This window comes from Oncorhynchus clarkii, chromosome 16 (genome assembly GCF_045791955.1).
Source record: "Oncorhynchus clarkii lewisi isolate Uvic-CL-2024 chromosome 16, UVic_Ocla_1.0, whole genome shotgun sequence".
NCBI lineage: Eukaryota > Metazoa > Chordata > Actinopteri > Salmoniformes > Salmonidae > Oncorhynchus > Oncorhynchus clarkii.
The window spans coordinates 14,451,039-14,472,119 of record NC_092162.1 but is presented as its reverse complement, the minus strand read 5'-3'; the positions used below and the strand labels follow the sequence as shown (position 1 = coordinate 14,472,119).

The 21,081-nt window shown below is 41.8% G+C and overlaps 1 protein-coding gene across 1 annotated transcript in view; it reads left to right on the top strand.

Moving 5' to 3' along the window:
• The window catches only part of LOC139368009 (anthrax toxin receptor 1-like), a 30,783-nt gene that overhangs the window by 6,657 nt on the left and 3,045 nt on the right, over positions 1 to 21,081 (top strand). Inside the window, exons 2-17 of the mRNA XM_071106490.1 lie at positions 4,890 to 4,961; positions 5,905 to 5,976; positions 6,156 to 6,237; positions 6,349 to 6,379; positions 6,482 to 6,555; positions 6,666 to 6,734; positions 7,448 to 7,528; positions 7,770 to 7,830; positions 8,556 to 8,654; positions 8,811 to 8,880; positions 11,941 to 12,019; positions 12,237 to 12,332; positions 13,503 to 13,541; positions 14,353 to 14,451; positions 14,632 to 14,799; positions 15,005 to 15,085. Of these exons, the coding sequence (XP_070962591.1) occupies positions 4,890 to 4,961; positions 5,905 to 5,976; positions 6,156 to 6,237; positions 6,349 to 6,379; positions 6,482 to 6,555; positions 6,666 to 6,734; positions 7,448 to 7,528; positions 7,770 to 7,830; positions 8,556 to 8,654; positions 8,811 to 8,880; positions 11,941 to 12,019; positions 12,237 to 12,332; positions 13,503 to 13,541; positions 14,353 to 14,451; positions 14,632 to 14,799; positions 15,005 to 15,085 (1,273 nt within the window). The remainder of the gene's footprint in view (positions 1 to 4,889; positions 4,962 to 5,904; positions 5,977 to 6,155; positions 6,238 to 6,348; positions 6,380 to 6,481; positions 6,556 to 6,665; positions 6,735 to 7,447; positions 7,529 to 7,769; positions 7,831 to 8,555; positions 8,655 to 8,810; positions 8,881 to 11,940; positions 12,020 to 12,236; positions 12,333 to 13,502; positions 13,542 to 14,352; positions 14,452 to 14,631; positions 14,800 to 15,004; positions 15,086 to 21,081) is intronic.

Here is a 21,081-nt window from a genome sequence, read left to right as displayed (position 1 = left end):
AATTGACCCTAGCCCCCCGACACATAAACTACTGCAGCATAAATACTGGAGGCTGAGACAGGAGGGGTCAGGAGACACTGTGGCAACATCCGAGGACATCCCCGAACTGTAACCAGTTCGCTGCAGCCTGCAACAAACACTCGAACTGGACAGTTTTATCTCAATCTCTTCATTCAAAGACTCAATCATGGACACTGTTACTGACAGTTGTGGCTGCTTTGCGTGATGTATTGTTGTCGCTACCTTCTTGCTGCCTTGCTATGTTGTTGTCTTAGGTCTCTCTTTATGTAGTGTTGTCTCTCTTGACGTGATGTGTGTTTTGTCCTATATTTATATATTTTTGTATTTTATTTTTTTATTCCAGGTCCCCATCTCCGCATGAGACCTTTTGCCTTTTGGTAGGCCGTCATTGTAAATAAGAATTTGTTCTTAACTGACTTGCATAGTTGAATAAAGGTTAAATATAAATCAAATAAAAACCACATTTCCATCCACAGTTTTTATGTGAGTAAAGTCATACTGTATAAAAAATAATCACATCAGCTGTGATGGAAACAGGAAGTTTCGGGTACAATTTTATAAATGCCAACAGATCATTTGTTCGTTCGACATGGTGGCATCTTTTTGTGTCGGTAACATTAATTATACGAGACATGGCAGTGGAAACACCTTCAAGCACAATTATTTATATAATAACCATAATATCGAAGTAAACTTGGAGTCACGCGATGATTTTTTGTGTGGTCCTCACAATACGACTCGGGAAAGCATGCAGTTTATTAGGCTACAGATGAAATACGTTTTGATGAACTTCACAGGGTGGTGAAAGTGCAAGGTGGACTAACCTACCCGCAGAGCCTACCCGCAGAGCCTACCCGCACTGTATCTGCTGTTGTCTAGAGCACATGTGTCAAGACCAGACTAGGCACATTTGCTATTTAACGCAACAGTATTTGTGACATAACTATAGGTAGAGTTGAAAAAGCTATGGAAACACATTGAACATTTGATTTTTATTCAGTCCTTGAACACTTAAGTGAAAAGGTACATTTTGTGTGCAATTCGTCATCACGCACAGAGTTTTACCCGCAACAAGTCTGTTTGGTGGAAACTGGTGGGGGAATTCGCATATTTTCTTAATGCAGATTTTGGGGAATATTTGCGTGAAAATCTGTCGCCATTCGGATGGAAAACTAGCTACTGCCACCTGCATTTACCTCTTGTAGGACGTAAAAACTCTGGCCAACGGAACATTCACTGTTTAGAAGACAAGATAATAATGCTAGAAGCTCTGATGCCCTAGCAGATTCCTACAGCCATACTGTGTGTCTTGACCCACTTGGCCTTGATATAATTGTTTTCTGATCAAGCTATGGGACAATAGGAAACAATTATATTTGGCACCTGTGTTTTCCCAATAGAAGCTGCATGTAGCAGCCATTTGTTCTTCCTTTTCAAGTCTACGTCATTTATCACAAGAATGTTAATCATTGCTAAATGTTTTTTTCCACAGGCCAACATTGAAGTTGGGCGTTAAGTTGTGATCATTTTTAAAATCCAAGCCAACCCGAACTACATCTGGAGTCTATAAATAATGTAAACATGTCAAGACTTTCTCACTGTGGAATGTGTTGTTTTTCTCTCTCCTGGACCATGGTGCTGCTCTGGCCTCCATAACGCATCAGAAGAAGCCTTTGGCACGTGTGTTTTGCAGGAATAAATGCCTTGTTAAAGGTGATGCACTATGAAGAAATCGCACCGCCATTTCCTGGTTGCTAAAATTCTAAAAGATAACCTAATTTCAGTTTATGTGACAAAACAAGCAAGTATAGTATAGAGCAGGGTTACCCAACTGGCGGCCCGCGGGCCAAAATTTGCCAGCGGGTGATTTTATTTGGCCCCCAAGTTTTTTTTAATTATTATTTTATTGTTGGACATAAAAGACTGTAAACATGCCAGCAAATCAGCTCCAAATGATTTTCATTTTGGAAATCTGTTCCAAAGTATTCCCACGCAAAATAGACAGATATACAGTAAGTGATTGTATACAAATGTCAGCAAGGTTTGAAATTATTCCGTTTTAGTTCAGTCTTGTGTCCGTTTGGTCAATTTGCCGTTTACAAATTATTAGTAATTATGTTCCGAACCCCTGACCATCATCTAGAAAATAATTGGCCCGCGGCTGAATCAAGATGATGATCCCTGGTGTAGAGAATCATTGTACCATCTAAACCGCTGTGAAATATATTTTCCATAAGCCAAAGTATTGTATTTTTGTATTGTACAAAGCCGCAAGTAAAAGACGCAAAAACTTAAGACCGGGAGCCATAGAATTAATGCACATAGAACAGATCTACCGCTTCTTAGACTTGCTTTCAACGAGAATGGCAGATGGATAACTCACATTTCTACGTGAGTCTATTTAGAGAAAATAATATTTCACACAGAGAAAGAGGGTGAGAAGAAGAAAGAGAGGGAAAAAAAGAAAAAAAATCCAAAAGGGAGTGAGAGTAAAGAAAGATTGCAGTTGGAAGCCTAGACACAGCAAGTAGGCCTCAAGCTAAAAGTAGGTTAATGGCCTCTCCGTACAAATCCATGTGCATAGTCAGTTAAATTGGAGTAAGATCATTGCTTCGCAGACTGGGGTGGTTCTTAACATGCAGCAGGCCCAACTGGAAAGAGACCCTACAGCTTCATGGTGTTGTATTTTCCTCTCAACACTCAGAAGCGTGAGAGCAGAGCCGTTTACTGAACACCTGGGTCTGACAGAGCCTTTCCCCCCCCACATGTTTTCTGACATCCCTGGCCTAGACCGAATGAACACTCTCTCTGTCTGTCTCTTTCTCTCCCTCACTCACTTCATTTTGCTCATTGTAGTGGTGAGTTTTCACACAGTCAGCGGAAATAAAGGCTTGATTAAAAAAAAATATATATATATATATAAATGACCCTGGGCTTTCTTGTTTAAAGTAAGAAATTCTCTCCCTCTCAGACATCTAGCACAGTCCTGAGTGTCCAAAGGTGTTTGGAAACAGTACAGCTACAGCCGTCTGATCAAACGCTGTAGTAAACTAAATAGCTGTTGTTTATGGCCCTGAGGCCATAGCCTGTCATTCGTCTTATGTCATTTGTCTGTTGTGCTCGTTGGTCTGTTATTCCCCAGGACAGATTTCAGTGGGTTGGTTAGAGCACAGCCCTCACCAATCCTGATCTATTTGGGCTGTGTGGGCTGAAAGACAAAAAAATGGACTTGTTGTTGGAGATCCATGGTGGATCTTTTCTGTTTCCCCCAGCAGCAGAGACATTAAAGAGCCAACGCGTGGTTTTAATTATCCCAGTCATCCGAATGTTACCCCGCTCACTCTCTCTCTTGGCTATGGGGTTCCATCAGTTTCAAAATGAGTTTCATATGGCCCGACATGTGCCGTTTATCATGTACGTATAGTCAGAGGATTTATCAATTATATAACTCTAGACAAAGGAAAAGTGCACTCTTTTTGATATGATATAATCTCAAACTCCTGTCATCAAGAGCTCAGTCATTCAACAAAGCTGTTGAAGCTTGCAATAACAACTTCCAAAACTTTTGAACTGTGATGGTTTGACTCAGTCTATTAATATTGTATCAAAGAAAAAGTACCACAACATTTTTCTTCAAGGATCTCACAAGACAATAGCCCACTTCCTTTCCTAATGCTGTTTATACAGGTGAGAAAACTGCAAGCTAGACTCCAATCCCACGACTGCCTGGTACCTCAGAAAACATTCTTGTCCAACACAAATAATATCCATTGTGATGCAAAAAAAAAGGCGGGGGAGTCCTTAGCTTCACTCTTAGAAAATCACTGAAACAACTATCCCTATATGGCTGTACTGTACATGAAAGAAGCCATTTTGAGGTGTAGTATTTCCCCCGTAGTAATGAAAGGAACTGCATGCCTGACAGATTGGCTCTTCCCTCGGATCAGAGCAGTCCGACTGTGTCTGTTCAAGCCTCTTCAGATGAACACTGTTTATTCAGCACATTTGTTGCACATCCAAGTGTGACGCTCGCCGGCCTCCTCCACAAGTTCTATTTGGTTGAGGTTTGTTTACTTTGACAAGTATTGTCCTCACAAGGTGCTTTGACTCTGTTGAATGCAATGTTTGTAAAGCTTCTAAAGGATATACTCAAATCTAGCTGCACAGTATGTCATGCCTGTTTATCCAACACATTAACGACACAAATATACACCAAGAAAACCAGTGCGGAGACTAAACTGGGAAAACAAGTTCATGTTATGTCTGGTGCCCAGATTGTAACTATTACATCAGACATCCATGTGAGGCTTCGTCAGCAGCGTTGTCACATTTCAGGCTACTGCTTCATCCATCCGCTAACAGCGGTTTGGTTCAGTTCAATAAATTAGATCATTTCCCATGTGTAGTATTCTTCAGTAACGAGTCACCGCCACAACCCCCAGCCAGGTCCCTTCCCTTCCGAACTAAGAGGAAATTAAGCTCTTCTCTGTGGAGAGCATTCAGCTTTCATAGGGACTATTTTATAGGGACTATTACTGCTACTAGGTTGCTAAGTTACAGACTTGGTCCTCAGATGTGTCCTAACTCACTTTCCTCCTTTTCCCTAATAAATGGGGTTAGTTTGTGTCAATAGAGATTCTTCTGCTAATGTTCAAATGGCTTGTGTTTTCCATGACATATTGTTTGGCCAATCAGCTTACTGATAACCTCTCTGTTAGGATTTTGTGTTGACTTTGTATGTCGCAATAGTACAAACAGTTCCTGTACTAGGAGATGTTGGATAAACATTTAGGAAATGTGTCACATGTGGGTTTAAACAAGGTTAGGTTGTAGGATATAACTATTCCTCTGTTTTCTTTCTTTATAAGATCTGGCAGTGTCAAACACCACTGGATAGAAATCTACTCCTTTGTGGAGCATCTAGCTGAAAAGTTTATCAGGTAAGAGAACATCACAAATATATTTTGTTGTCAATCAGGGCCTGAAGAGGCAGCATGGCTAGTTCCTGCACAGAGGTGAGTTGAATCAGGACTGTCCGATTGGCTCAGGCCACGAGCTGGAGGTGATAGCGATCTCTCATGTGAGGGTGGGTGAAAGCCAGACTCTGCGGCGTCAGCCAGAGAAATAAACAACACGCATGCCGGAAAATAGCCCATCATCGCCATCAGCATGGGAATTCTGTAAAAGCATTTATTTATTAATAGGAAAAGTATCTTCATTGCTGCTTGGCCTGTAGTTGCAGGATCCATCCAACGAGCTTTAAGAGAAACAGCACTCGACAACACATAACCCCCTCCCCCAGCAAAAAAAAATGATTTCCCCAATGGAGCACAGACTGTCCATGTGCTCATTCACTTACCAACCAACCGTGGTAATGGCATGTGTCATGAACATAATGGCAGCTCGAGAGCTTCAAGCTGGAGGACAAAGACATACATGACCAGAGTGCACAGCGATGTCAGCTAGCTATTCCCTTAACGTCAATAGCTAGTAAGCTTCCTCCGATTGGGTGGTATTGTTTTTCCCCATCACAATAGTCTCAAAAACAACATATGAATCCACCAAATTGGGTCCAGAGTCCTTGTGAACATGGCCCATAAACAAACAATAGGATAGAACTAACCACAGAGAATTCAGTGATTTATGCTTGAATGCATGGACATGTTTCCATGTGAGATCCATGTGTTTGCATGTCACAATATACACATGAAATAAATGATTTGGAGAGTGTGTCCATTGTGTGGTCCCGATTTTTAGTTTGTTTGTTTATGTGTTGAGTTCTAACATAGTATGGCCTCTTTGAGGCTTGACAAAAGGAATTGTTGAACGGTTCAGGACCACCATAGTATCTAACCGTTGTTTGTGTGCTGTGTTGTTTTACAGCCCAATGTTGAGAATGTCCTTCATTGTCTTCTCATCCAGAGGAACCACTCTCATGAAGCTGACAGAAAACAGGTACACTGAAAATATTGGTTAAATGCATCCCAAATGCCACCTTATTCAGTTTATAGGGTGCATTTTGGGATGCATTTTGGGGAATAGAAGTGGTGATGACTATTTTACTCGGTAATGACATTTAGACATCAGACCAAGACAAAAAAAAATTATAACGTGTAATTTGTGTTGTTTGTCAGGGTGGAGATAAGAAAAGGATTGAATGTGCTGAGAAAAGAGATACCTGGTGGAGACACCTTTATGCACCTGGGCTTGGAAAGGGTATTTATCTGCTCCTGACATGGTCTTACTTTATCATGTTATACACCTGTTTAACTTTTTACATTTTTTATTTAACATAATGAGAAGAATAACATTGTCTTCTCCTTTCAGGCAAATGAGCAGATACACCATGAAAACTTTGGTGAGCTTCCAATGGCATCTGTCACTAGGGTTAGACATAGCAAAGATCACTCCATACTTGGCAATGTTGGGGTCATACAATTGATTGACCTCTCCGTTACAGGGACAGCAAGTGTTATCATTGCCTTGACTGATGGGGAGCTGAACGAACACCAACTCGTCACTGCACAACAGGAGGTAGGCAAATTGGATTGATATAACATTCACCTTCCTGTTGATGTAAAGGAAAGACAATGTTAAAACAATGTTCTCTGGTGCTGATTCTTGGTTTCCCCCCCAACAAACAGGCAGAGAGAAGCCGGTCTCTAGGAGCTATGGTGTACTGTGTTGGAGTAAAGGACTTTAACGAGACGCAGGCAAGGGTTTAGTTTGCAGTAAAACATGCATGTCCTACTCCCCTGTCAAAACACATTTAGGAACCTGTTAACAGAAAATTATACACTGTAATTACATCTAGTAATACTACGCACTCAATATTATTTCACAACAATGATTACAATATGTGCTATTTATATTTAGTAACCCATTTGTAGACTATGTATCCCATAATTGCATCTACCTACACATCTTGAACCAGAGTTTGCTTGTGAGGTTTACAGGGCTACTTATACGCCAGGCTGAGCAGTAATGAAATTGGGCGTTTTGACTTGCATGCAAACGATTACCATATTAGCTAAGGAAGCAAGCTTCAGAGTCATGCAGTGTTTTAACCTGATTTTGTATGCATCGTTCTACCACCCAGATTGACTTTCACTAAATGTCTGGATATAACATACTGTACTTTTCCTTTCATCAAGGTTGTTTAGGCCTCTGTCCAATGTCCATTGTTCATCAGGATTGTATGTAATGTCCCTATCATTGTACTGTTATTTCCCCCCTAACCTGGTCATGCATGTAGAGAGAGATGAGAGGTACAATCACCATACAATATAATTATGTGGTTATTTCATCTCAAATCAAGTGTTCATTGAACTCTTCACCGAAGGTGAATGGGTCATGATGTGTGTGTCTCTGGTTCCTGAGCACTGGGTCTGTGTAAATTAAACCTGTTCTCTCCATCCCCCTGTAGCTGGCCACCATAGCAGACACCATCGAGCATGTGTTTCCTGTGATGGGCGGATTCGTAGCCCTGCGAGGAGTGATCGACTCGGTAAATACACACTGGCCAGGAAGGAGAGACTTAGACCTGTTTCACAAAACATACAGTACCTTCAGAGAAAGATCAAATAAAGTTGAAAGGTCCAAATAGACTGTTGTAAATGTAGCCTTTAGCTACTGAGTGTCTCAAATTTGAGGAACCTGTCTCTTATTTCGATACAGAATCTTCACAAGATATGAGTCACCTTTAGCGTCTTTAACCTTGTCAACTCAATCATTTTCTCCTTCTCCAGATCATCAAGAAGTCCTGTATTGAGATCCTAGCTGCAGAGCCCTCCAGTGTTTGTGCAGGAGGTGAGGTCCCTAAAGGATCAAAGCAGAGCAGCGCTAGTTCCCTGTCATTGCCTAAGTGCTGTGTTCATTTCATTAAGGGGCCAGGCTGGTGCCCTTCCCTCTGACTGGGGCTCAGCTAGCTCGTATTCATTATGGCACACTGTAGCAAAACATAGAAAAACATTTTGAAATGGAAAACGGCAGGTAGCCTCGCGGTTAAGAGCGTTGGGCCAATAACTGAAGGTCACTGGTTTGAATCCCTGAGCCGACTAGGTGAAAAATGTGCTCTTGAGCAAGGCACTTAACCCTAGTTGCTCTGGATAAGAGCATCTACTAAAACTAAAATGTGTTTCTTATTGGAAAATTCTGTTGTTTTTTTGGCCATTTGTTACCTAATGAATGGGACCCTGATCACTCGAATGACCCCAACAGACAGGAATCCCCATTGGGGTTAATGGAGGGTAGTGTATTGGGAATCTTGTAATGAAAGGGTCTCTAAATGGAATGTCCATGTTTAATTTATGCTGGCCTGCCAAATGGAAGTCAATTTGATAAATGACTAAAAAGTCCCATAAGACCTGTGTACCCCGAGCATGATGTTTTCTGTATTTTATTTAACCGATGTTGACAAGTCAGTCTAGCTACTCTTGTATGCTACCCAACATAATTGTGCAAAGTCTGATAGCCTATGATCATATTACATGTATGTAGTATTTTTCTAAACTCAGGGTGTGTCTTATTTCCAGAGAGCTTCCAGGTAGTGGTGAGAGGAAACGGTTTCCTTCACGCCAGGAACATAGAGCAGGTGTTGTGCAGCTTTAGACTCAACGACACCCTCACCATTAGTGAGTACCTGCTTCCATTTACACTTCATCTACTGTAGGCTGAACCAGGTGTTTCATACCAATGTGTGATTCCAGCTGTAACATGCATGAAGAACTACAGTCGATTGAAGAAACAAAACGTATTTAAGTAAACCGAGTGTTTGGCTCTCTCCATAGATAAGAAGCCTGTGGAAATCGAAGACACGTTCCTGCTGTGTACGGCTCCGGTTATAGATGAAGTTGGGCAGTGAGTACCTTTTTTAACCTCTTTGATCTCTAGGGGCGCTATTTCATTTTTGGATAAAAAACGTTCCCGTTTTAAGCGCGATATTTTGTCACGAAAAGATGCTCGACTATGCATATTCTTGACAGTTTTTGAAAGAAAACACTCTGAAGTTTCAGAATCTGCAAAGATATAGTCTGTAAGTGCCCCAGAACTCATTCTACAGGCAAAACCAAGATGATGCATCAACCAGGAAATGATCAGAATTTCTGAAGCTCTGTTTTCCATTGTCTCCTTATATGGCTGTGATTGCGCAAGGAATGAGCCTACACTTTCTGTCGTTCCCCCAAAGTGTTAGCAGCATTGTGACGTATTTGTAGGCATATCATTGGAAGATTGACCATAAGAGACTACATTTTCCAAGTGTCCGCCTGGTGTCCCTGCGTCGAAATTGGAGCGTAAAGCCAGGTGCAATTATTTTTCCATTTGAGAGCAAGGAGAAACCAGGCTTCCACGAAGGATATATCATTGAAGAGATATGTGGAAAAACACCTTGAGGATTGATTCTAAACCACGTTTGCCATGTTTCAGTCGATATTATGGAGTTAATTTGGAAAAAAGTTCACGTTTTGAGGGCTGAATTTTCGTTTTTTTTTTTTTTTTTTTTTTTTTTGGTAGCCAAATGTGATGTACAAAACGGAGCTATTTCTAATACACAAAGAATCTTTTTGGAAAAACGGAGCATCTGCTATCTAACTGAGAGTCTCCTCATTGAAAACATCAGAAGTTCTTCAAAGGTAAGTTATTTTATTTGAAGGCTTTACTTGTTTTTGTGATAGTTGCCTGCTAAATGCTAACGCTAATGCTAACGCTAATGCTAACGCTAAATGCTACGCTAGCTAGCTACTGTTACACAAATGATTGTTTTCCTATGGTTGAAAAGCATATTTTGAAAATCTGAGATGACAGTGTTGTTAACAAAAGGCTAAGCTTGAGAGCTAGCATATTTATTTCATTTCATTTGCGATTTTCATGAATAGTTAACGTTGCGTTATGGTAATGAGCTTAGGTCTATAAATAGAATCCCGGATCCGGGTTTGGTCGTCGCAACAGGTTAAAAAAAAATTTTTTTAAATCCGTTTTAAGATGGTCAGAGCTATCACTGTTTTTAAGCACTGTAGGATGAGTGTGTGTTCCCTCGCATTTCTAGCCGATCACCCCCCAAGCCCTCCCACATAAACACACTACCAGAAGAAGCCTGCTATTCATTAGGTTGTCTTAACGGACCCTGTCAGGGCCAAATTCCACTCCTCCTCTATTCTCTCTCTCTATAGGCCAATGAGTTCATTCAGGTAGAGCCTCATTGGTTAGAGCCCTGTGTTTTCATAATGAGGACAGTGTTATGGTTGCCCCATCACAGGTGGCTGGTGGAACCTTAATTGGGGAGGAGGGCTCATGGCTGGAACGGAATTAATGGAATGGTATCGAATGTGGTTTCCATGTGTTTGATACCATTCAATTTACTCCATTCCAGCCCTTACTATGAGCCCTCCTCCCCTCAGCAGCCTCCTGTGTGCTCCATAATCCAATAACAGATACATCCATCATCAGGCTGCCTCGTTTCTAATGTAGGCCTCAGAATCTCCAACATCAACAAACCACTTCAGAACCCCATTTTTAAGAACTTATTGGATCAGATCATAAATTGAGGAATTAGACAGCAATGGTAAAAGACTTAAGACTCTGAGGGCTCTTTTGACCTTGGACGAGACAGTTTAAGGGAGACATTAAACAAAAGTACATGACGTACTTTCCAGCCCACAAACTCTCTCTCCCACCCACTATTTGTGTTCCCCCAGACTCAAAACCCTGTTACTCTCCACTCCTCTATTCCTCTCTCGTCTCCCTCCAGCCCACACCCCATTCCCTTGCATGCCTTACTCTCTCCTCTACCCCTCCAGCCCTCACCCTCTTCCCCTGTCTGCCTTACTCTCTCTACCCCTCCAGCCCTCACTCCCTTCCCCTGCCTGCCTTACTCTCTCCTCTACCCCTCCAGCCCTCACCCCCTTCCCCTGCCTGCCTCTCCCCTCTACCTCCAGCTTTCTCCTCTACCCTCACCCTGCCACCTCTCTCTCTCTCTCTCTCTCTCTCTCTCTCTCACTAACAGCTCTGATCAAAGCAGCAGAACGTCTGCCTTGTGCAGACCCTGCCCTTTCATCTGCTTGTTTAACAGATGTCTAACACCACACAGCCAAGACTGGCACTTCCTGTCTTCCTCTGTCTGGTATTTTATTCCTGAACATCCAGTTTCTCTAGTTAACTCCCTCCTCCTTCCCTCCTCCTACCCTCTCTCCCATTGTTTTTCACCATCTTTTTCTCCTCGTCTTTCATCTTCTTTTATTCTGTAGAGTCATCTAGCAGTTAGCACCCCATGGTCAAATTGATCATTCTCCCCTCACACACATGCACACGCATACTTACATCTCCACAAAATGTGAACATGGCCCAAGTCCAACTGACCATATTTTTTTCCCTTGATCGTTACTTCTTTCAGGGATAAGAGTGGAGTCTAGCCGTTTGCTGGCACTGAATTTAACCCACGGACTCCAGACAGCCAAACCAAATAATGCTTATCAGTCCAAATGCCCTAGTTCGCATATCCTGTTGATCAGTCTGCGTGCGTTGCAACCCTAGAAAATGCAGGGAATTCCAAATTAGGCTTTTTATCACCAAAGTTTGAGAAGTTTTCCAGGCTCCCTGAGGTCACATGTGAATAATTGTTTTGCACCCAGAAGAGAAAGGTACTTGCAGTAGTTTTTGGAGATATGAAGAAATGTGGGCATCAACTGTTTTTGATCGGGCAAGGTAAAAACCTCTCTTGGCTGAAAAAGGGTTAAACCAACTTTGATACCAGTGCCCTACTTAGTCTCAGACATGTAATAACATGGATGCGCATTAATAGTTTTGTTTGCAAAGCTCTCTTTGTGTGGCACCTTGGCACTGGACAACTGTGCTCTTTTGCCATTCAGTGGTCTTGGGCAAGCAGGTCTTAACTAGCCTAATTTGTCTGTTTTTGTGTTTCAGGGTTGTTTATCTACAAGTGAGCATGAATGAAGGCCTGTCGTTCATCACTAGCTCTGTACACATCACCACCACAGAGTGTGTAAGTATGCTCTACCAATCACATTACAACTACAACTCAAAACTTACTAGAAATTGTCAAATGTTGGGAAACAATTATCCAATTTCCATGATTTTGCATTGAATCTTTGGTTTGTTTCTTCTATCTGAATCGTGTTCTGTTTTTTATTTCTGCTTCCTCCTCCTCCTAATGTTAGTCGTAACCCTGTCTTAACTCTGTCTTTTATCTTCCCTGGCAGTTTGATGGCACCATCCTTCTCATCACCCTCCTGGTTCTGTTCCTGTTAATGGCCGTGCTGTTCATGTGGTGGTTCTGGCCCCTCTGCTGCACTGTGGTTAGTGTAACCCTCCATTAACAGTTGGTTCAATATGATGCCGATTATGGGCCATGTGTTATTTTACAGGTGTAGGATTTTAATTTGATCACCCGGTTGCAGGAGAACTTTCCTGCAATGTATGACATTTAAAACATGTGGTGTATTTGTGACTTGAAAAGGCTTCTGAAGTTTGTTATTTCCACTTGGAAATTTCAGACATGATTTTTATATCAAATGTATCAACCCCTACAAAAATGTCCATTCATTATAATCCACATAATAATTCAAATTTCCTGTTACTGCAGGATTATTTTCCTGCTGTAGCAAACTGGCTCAAATTAAGGTCCTACATCTGTATACTGTATAGAGTAGACCCTATAGCAGAGTAATTTTCATTGGAATGACTTATGTAATTACCATAAACAAAGTAACCTGGTTCAATCTAATGACAATTATGTTGTTATTGTTTGTAAGGGCTTTTACTTACCAGGAAACATTACTTTAAACGTTTGTGACACATTTCTTTCAGTTTTGCAGTTCAATCAGATGATACATGATACATCTGTGGTTTTCCTTTTGTTGAACATTCTTTATTTGGACAATAAATGATGATTGCCTACTAAATCTATTTTTCAACTATAAAAAAAATCATGTTTCTTTGCAGGATACTTTTCCTGACGTTCAAGAACAGCTGAATTGTTTTTCCTTGTTTTTCTGGTTGTCTTGATACAAGTTTCACCATCCAATTATGTCAGATCTACAGGAGTGCAACTTTCGCCACGGCGATACATTCAGGCACATGGGAATGATTAGAATATGGCAAATATTAGACAGTTATTGCATTCTATCCATTCTGGCTTTCTCGGGCTACCTGAGACATAAAACAGATAGGTGGGAGGGGATACAGGCTGTAGCCAATTGATTCATGCGCAATTTACCTCAATGGATAATGAAACACTTCAGCCACTACATTTTTATTAGACACTGTAGTTTTTCTGGTGTCATGTCATTACATCCAGCTGTTTTATCAAAACAAGATTGTTAAATGGATACGCACCCTAGCAGGCGATTGTCTAATCTATTTTCTATGCAAACGTTCTAAATGTTGAAAAGAAAAATCACTGGAAACATAGCTAGTATCCAACAATTGATATTAATGTGACTTTCTCCCCTGAACTTCCTGTCAAGGTGATCAAGGAGCCTCCTCCGCCACCCCCTCCAGAGCCAGTAAGTCAGCTCTTAAATCTCTGAAAGTATACGCATGCATTATAGACTATACACACATACACACTCAGTCACACACAGGGTCTCAATCATAGCACAGGCCTATTAGTGAGCCAGGGAACGCATCATCAAGCTCAGTGGGGTCTATGCTCAATATGGATGAAGTTCCAAGAAAAAGCAACAGTATTCAGATGAAAAATCGAAGAGTAAGTGACAAAATGTTAAGTGATGCAGTCATGAGGCCTTTTCAGGGCATTTCGCCAGAGAAGTTGATTACAAATAATAAGTCTTTGTCACATTTTCCATGGATGTGACACAGCTGTTCGTGAAGCAGAGGCATTATATTCTATTGATCTCTGATGCATGAATGGCCTAAAGCGCTTACTAATTCTCTATTTTACTCTCACTGGGAGTCTTTCAATTCTATTTCCTTTTTGGCGGAATTCTTGTTTTACTTTCTGTGAAGCTATTTTGTTGGTGAATGAAATAAGCTAATAAGGCAAGTGAGATAAATAGCTTTTTGTAGACGCTTACTATCGTGGCCAAGACTACGGGAAAGATGCATAATATCGTAACACATGAACAGAGACAGTAGAGACAGTAGATCTCTATTATAATATGACAGACCAGCTAGATCTACTGTATCTATTATACTATGACAGACCAGCTAGATCTACTGTATCTATTATAATATGACAGACCAGCTAGATCTACTGTATCTATTATACTATGACAGACCAGCTAGATCTACTGTATCTATTATACTATGACAGACCAGCTAGATCTACTGTCTCCTATCTTTTCTCTCCGCCAGGAATCAGATGATGAAGATGGCATGCCCAAGAAGAAGTGGCCCACTGTGGATGCATCCTACTATGGAGGAAGAGGAGTCGGAGGAATCAAAAGAATGGAGGCGAGTTGGATCTAATCCACTTTTGACATTGAAATTGTCAAGAGTCTTTATCCTCCATATTTCCTCACAAACACACCAAAGTTGGAATTTTATTATAGACTACATCACTGCCCGTGTGTAGTATGTAAAACCCCTTCTGCGGGTACTGTAGGTCATATAAGCTGTGTTCCACTCCTACAGGTGCGCTGGGGAGGGAAGGGTTCAACGGAGGAGGGGGCTAAACTGGAGATGCCCAAGAACGCTGTGGTGAAAATGCCCGAGCAGGAGTTTGAGCCTTACGAGCCCAAGCCCAAGAAGGCCCACAACAGGAAGCCAGCCGCGGATAGGAAGTGGTACACTCCCATACAGGTAGAAACACACTTATCTTCTCTTTCCTTTCTTCGTTTCTTTCTAAGACTAGTATGTACACTCTCTTCCTCACTACCGCTACTTTTATAATAGGGTACTGTGTAGTATGAAAGAACATATTGGCCATGCACACTTACCAGTTTGCTAGCTAGAATGTATTTTTGACAGTATTCACTGTAGTCGTTTCTCTGTCTCTTGTCGGCAGGGTAAACTGGACGCCATTTGGGCCCTGTTTCGCCGCGGTTACGACCAGGTCTCTCTCATGAGGCCTCAGCCAGGAGAACATGTGAGTACTAAAGCCTTAAAAAACCCTGGGAGCCCAGCCTTAGTCCAATCCCTCATCAGACAGTCCAATCCCCCAAAAACGCCCCTGCAGTGGCCGACACCTCACCAGTGCCAAGATTCATGACCAGGCAGAACCCAACACCTGCTTCAAATCAGCCATAAAAGGGAAATAAACCAGGACTGTGGACACACTCCAGGAAGTTCCTCTTAATGTTTTAAAATCTCTACTTTCACATGTTTTAACTTTGCAATGCTGACCCTTAGTATCAAAATGGAGATTGGAGTTTGGATTGAAGTTGGTTTTGCTCTAGATATGCACTTTGGAGGGCTGGACTATCTGAGGGACTGTATCCCATAGATCTCTTTCCTTTGAGAGCTGCAGCTAGCCTGTTGAGATGGCACCTCTCCAGGTCCTAGTTAAAATCATGCGTTATTTGCAGAAAATCTTCAATAGCCCTTTTTAACTGGAATTCCACATTTAAAGAGTATTCTCTCGGCCAAAAATAGGAACTGAGAAGACATGACTGTACTGCCAGACAAGCTCTCAACAACGACACGGGAAGTCAGCTTTCGACCGCAAAGAGGAACAATGATGATTAGCGTCCTTCAGATTTCTCTCGGACAAAAAGATGTCGATACTTTGTTCAAAGGGTTTGACCCAGGAAAGCTTTTAACGATCGCCACCTGCAAAGGGTTACGTGACGCAATGCTTACTCCAGCGGAATCGTTTCCATCTTTCCGTGTAATGGCGTCGCCTACTCTAGTAATTTGCGGTCGGTTACGAAGAAGCACAAAAATTCAGAGGTAGGCCTACTTGTACTGGTGTAATATGTATTTTTTCCTTCAGGGAGGAATGAACACACATACAAGGCAGAGGAGCTCTTTTCTTTCCTGTGTAAAGTGTTACCTGAGGAGACCGGGCCATGCTTGTTGGTAACACAGCTCTTTCACTCTCACACACACACAGGCCATATTGGTGTTCACAGATCATGTACAGGCCTTGTGTGTTCCATTGGATCCATTTGGCCAAGGTCAGATCTGGTTTCCCGACAGACATATTTCAGTCTGTTGCTATGTTGCATTTTATCACCACGCAGATTGCTATGACGACGCCTGTATCCTGAATGGCACTATTGAGAGAAGCTTTGGCTAAAAGCCTTTCCAGTACAATTCCATAAAACACGACTGAATGCTCCTCGTATCCACAGTAGAAAGGCTGATCTATCAAGCCCAGTTTCCTTTGATTTCATCAGTTTACAATGGACCTGCTATGTCCCCTAGTCTATGCATCCTGTGAATACAACTCACGTAGCTATTGATCTAACTCCATGACTACTGAAAAACAGAAAGGCAGCATCTGTTGCTCTCTCTTTCTTTCAATTTCAACTCATGAGGCTTTGTTGGCATGGGAAACATATGTTTACATTGCCAAAGCAAGTGAAGTAGATAATGAACAAAAGTGAAATAAACAATAGAAAATGAACAGTAAACCTTGCAATCACAAAGGTTCCAAAAGAATAAAGACATTTCAAATGTCATATTATGTATAAATGCAGTGTTGTAATGATGTGAAAATAGTTAAAGGGAAAATAAATAAACATAAATATAGGTTGTATTTACAATGGTGTTTGTTTTTCACTGGTTGCCCTTTTCTCGTGGCAACAGGTCACAGATCTTGTTGCTGTGATGACAACAGTGGTATTTCACCTAATAGATATGGGAGTTGATCGAAAATGGACTTGTTTTCGAATTCTTTGTAAGGTCTGTGTAATCTGAGGGAAATATGTGTCTCTCTAATATGGTCATACATTTGGCAGGAGGTTAGGAAGTGCATCTCAGTTTCCACCTCATTTTGTGGGAAGTGTGCCATAGCCTGTCTTCTCTTGAGAGCCAGGTCTGCATTCGGCGGCCTTTCTCAATAGCAAGGCTATGCTCACTGAGTGTACATAGTCAAAGCTTTCCTTAAGTTTGGGTCAGTCCCAGTGGTCAGGTTTTCAGCTTTCTAGTTTGCTCAGTTTTTTTGTACATTCTTTCCAATGTGTCAACTAATTATCTTTTGTTTTCTCGTGATTTGGTTGGGTCTAATTGTGTTGCGGTCCTGGGGCTCTGTGGGGTCTGTTTGTGTTTGTGAATCGAGCCCCAGGACCAGCTTCTCTCCAGGTTAATTTCTTTGTTGGTGATGGCTTTGTTATGGAAGGTTTGGGAATCGCTTCCTTTTAGGTGGTTGTAGAATATAACGGTTATTTTCTGGATTTTGATAATTAGCGGGTATCGGCCTAATTCTGCTCTGCATGCATTATTTGCTGTTTTACGTCGTACACATATTATATTTTTGCAGAATTGTACATGCAGAGTCTCAATTTGGTGTTTGTCCCATTTTGTGAATTCTTGGTTGGTGAGCGGACCCCAGACCTCCCAACCAGGTCTAACAGAATCTGTGCAGAAAATCTAGGTCTAACAGAATCTGTGCAGAAGATCTAGGTCTAACAGAATCTGTGCAGAATATCTAGGTCTAACAGAATCTGTGCAGAAGATCTAGGGGCTGCTGTAGGCACTCCTTGGTTGGGGACAGAAGCACCAGATCATCAATAGACATTTGACTTCAGATTATAGTAAGGTGAGGCCGGGTGCTGCAGATGATTCTAGTGCCCTCGCCAATTTGTTGATATATATGTTGAAGAGGGTGGTGCTTAAGCTGCATCCCTGTCTCACCCCCGGCCCTGTGGAAAGAAATGCATGTGTGTTTTGCACATTTTCACTGCACACTTGTTGTTTGTGTGCATGTATTTTATACTGTTGTATATTTTTACCCCAACACCACTTTCGATGAATTTGTATAGCAGACCCTGATACCAAATTGAGGTGAAAACTTTTTTTAAATCAACAAAGCATGAGAAGACTTTGCCTTTGTTTTGGTTTGTTTGTTTGTCAATTAGGGTGTGCAGGGTGAATCCGTGGTCTGTCGTACGGTCATTTGGTAAAAATCCAATTTGACATTTGCTCAGTACATTGTTTTCGCTGAGGAAATGTACGAATCTACTGTTATTGATAATGCAGAGGATTTTCCCAAGGTTGCTGTTGACGCATATCCCCCAGTAGTTATTGGGATCAAATTTGTCTCCACTTTTGTGTATTCGGGTGATCAGTCCTTGGTTCCAAATATTGGGAAAGATGCCATAGCTGAAGATGATGTTAAAGAGTTTAAGTATAGCCAATTGGAATTTGTGGTCTGTATATTTTATCATTTAATTTTGGATACCATCGACCCCACAGGTTGGGGGGTTTGTATTTTGTCCTGTAGTTCATTCAATGTAATTGGAGAATCCAGTGGGTTCTGGTTGTCTTTAATAGATGATTTTAAGATTCGTATTTGATCATGTATAAGTTTGTTCGTTGTTATAGAGCCAAAAACATTGGAGAAGTGGTTTATCCATACATCTCAATTTTGGATGGATAATCCTTCATGTTGTTGTTTGTTTAGAGTTTTCCAATTTTCCCAGAAGTAGTTAGATTTCTGACGTGCTGTTTTCCCGTAGTGTATTTCTGTATTGTTTTAGTGATTCACAATAGTGAAGGCGTAGGCTCAGGTTTTCTGGGTCCCTATGTTTTTGGTTGGGTAGGTTTCTCAATTTATTTCTTAGGCATTCTTCATCAAACCATTTGTCATTGCTGTTCATTTCCTTAGGTTGTCTGCTTGAAATTTTGGGATTTGATAGGGAAGCTGAGAGTGGTTAGGTTTTCTACTGACAAGTTTACTCCTTCACTATTACAGTGAAACATTTTGTCCAGGAAATTGTCTAGAAGGGATTGAATTTGTTGCTGCCTAACTATTTTTTGGTGTATTTCTATACTACTTTCCTTCCATCTATACTATTTCTTAATATTGTGCAATTTCTTTGGCTTTGATGCCTCATGATTGAGCATAGCTATGTTCAAGTAGAGTGTGATCTCCCCTTCTCTACCCCCCCCCCCTCTCTCTCTCCCTCCCTCTCTCTCCCTCTCTCTCTACCCCTCTCTCCCCCTCCCTCTCTTCCCCCCTCCCTCCCTCTCTTCCTCCCTCCCTCCCTCTCTCTAACTTCCTCCCCAGCTTTACTGTGGGATTCTCTGTGCTGGTTTAGGACACCCAGACACACTCCTTGTTTGCTTAGTTTCGGTTGAGTGTGGTATAGTGCAGTGTGTGTGCGCTTGTGTACTGTGAGCACAGCCCTACAGGGTATGATTATCTGTGCATAGTCTGGTTTAGTCATATCCCTCTCTCTCTGTGCAGCCCTAGTCTTAATTCGCTGGCTCCACACCGCTACATAGGACCACAGCTATGTCTCCAAATACTCTCAACTTCTCAGCGAGCTCCTACATAGAACATCATGTGTTCGAGCAGATCGCCTCCTGAGGTTACATTAGAGGCTTTGATTTAACGTCTGACAGAGTGTTCGCAATGCGAACGACATGATGTAATAGCGAGCAGAGATGACCGCGAGAGTCGTCTCAACCAGTGGGGGGCACATGACAACCATTCTGACGTAACACAGGCTAGTCTGTTTTATGAGCTCTGGGTTTTAATGGGAGAGGGAGGTTTGAAGGGGCATCGTTGTTTTGCCTTTGTAAAGTCTCGCACCAGATTCTTCTATTGGTTTTTCAATCAATCCATGCTTGTGCACCCCAATACGTCAGACATGTTTTTAACTTATGTACCCAGTAGGTCCCTCAGGTCCTCTGGCACTGGCACTGGCCTTTTAATTATCCTAAAGCCTAGGACCAAGATGCACGGAGAGGCATCCATTAGTTATTATGCCCCCAGCCTCAGGAACAGCCTGCCAGAGAACCTGAGGGGGGCCGAAACTGTGGACATATTTAAAAGAGATCTTAAAACACATTTTTTGCTTTTCCTTAGGGTGCCTTTTATTCCTTCAGTTTTATTGTAATTATTTTGTTTTTATCCTCTTATGTTTGTTGTGTAGTAAATATTTCAGTTTTTATTTATTGTTTTCATTAGATTTTTTCCTGTGAAGTACATTCAAATCAAATCAAATTTTATTGGTCACATACACATCTTTAGCAGATGTTTTTGCGGGTTTAGCGAAATGCTTGTGTTCCATGTCTGAAATGTGCTGTATAAATAAAGCTTGATTTGATTTGACCACAGTGGTTCAATGTTATGAACTCGCAGAAAGGTTGCAGAAAGGTTGCTAAAATGAGCCTCTCTCAAAGGGTCTGCAGAGAACGTATGCACTGAGAATGAAAGAATATTTGATTAGAATCCATGACCCTTCTCATGTTCTCATCCTGTTATTGACTTGATTGAATGTCAGAGACCGAGTTTGTTTACCAGAGGATTTCTGTATTTTTTCTACCCTCATATATCATTTACAAGTCAAGATGAATGGAATGTGTCCTCTGTTGTTTTCATTGCAGCCACTCAGGGTGTGTGTGTGTGTGTGTGTGTGTGTGTGTGTGTGTGTGTGTGTGTGTGTGTGTGTGTGTGTGTGTGTGTGTGTGTGTGTGTGTGTGTGTGTGTGTGTGTGTGTGTGTGTGTGTGTGTGTGCGTGCGTGCGTGCGTGCGTGCGTGCGTGCGTGCGTGCGTGCGTGCGTGCGTGCGTGCGTGTTTGCATATGTTAAATGGCTCTCCAGTATGACCTAGTAAGTCCATGTCTGCCTAGCTGCGTGGGGAATGGAAAAAGGGCCACTGGGATGTCTGTCTGTTAAGGGCATAAATCTGAGTTAGACCATATACCGCGAGAGTGCACTGTAAGACACCACTGTGGTCGAAGTTAGGGGTTCTCACTATGTAGGGAAGTAGCTGTGGTGGACGAGAATAAGGAGCAAAAGTTTATGCTGCAAAAGGAACGTATTGCTTTGAATTGACTCAAATCACAGCAACCCCCCCACCCCCCTCTGTCTCTACATTTCTCTCTCTCTCATTCTCCATATGGTGCTATAAACAACTTGGGGTTATTGGAAAGCGGCCACAGTTTCATTGGTAACAGAACATTGGAACAG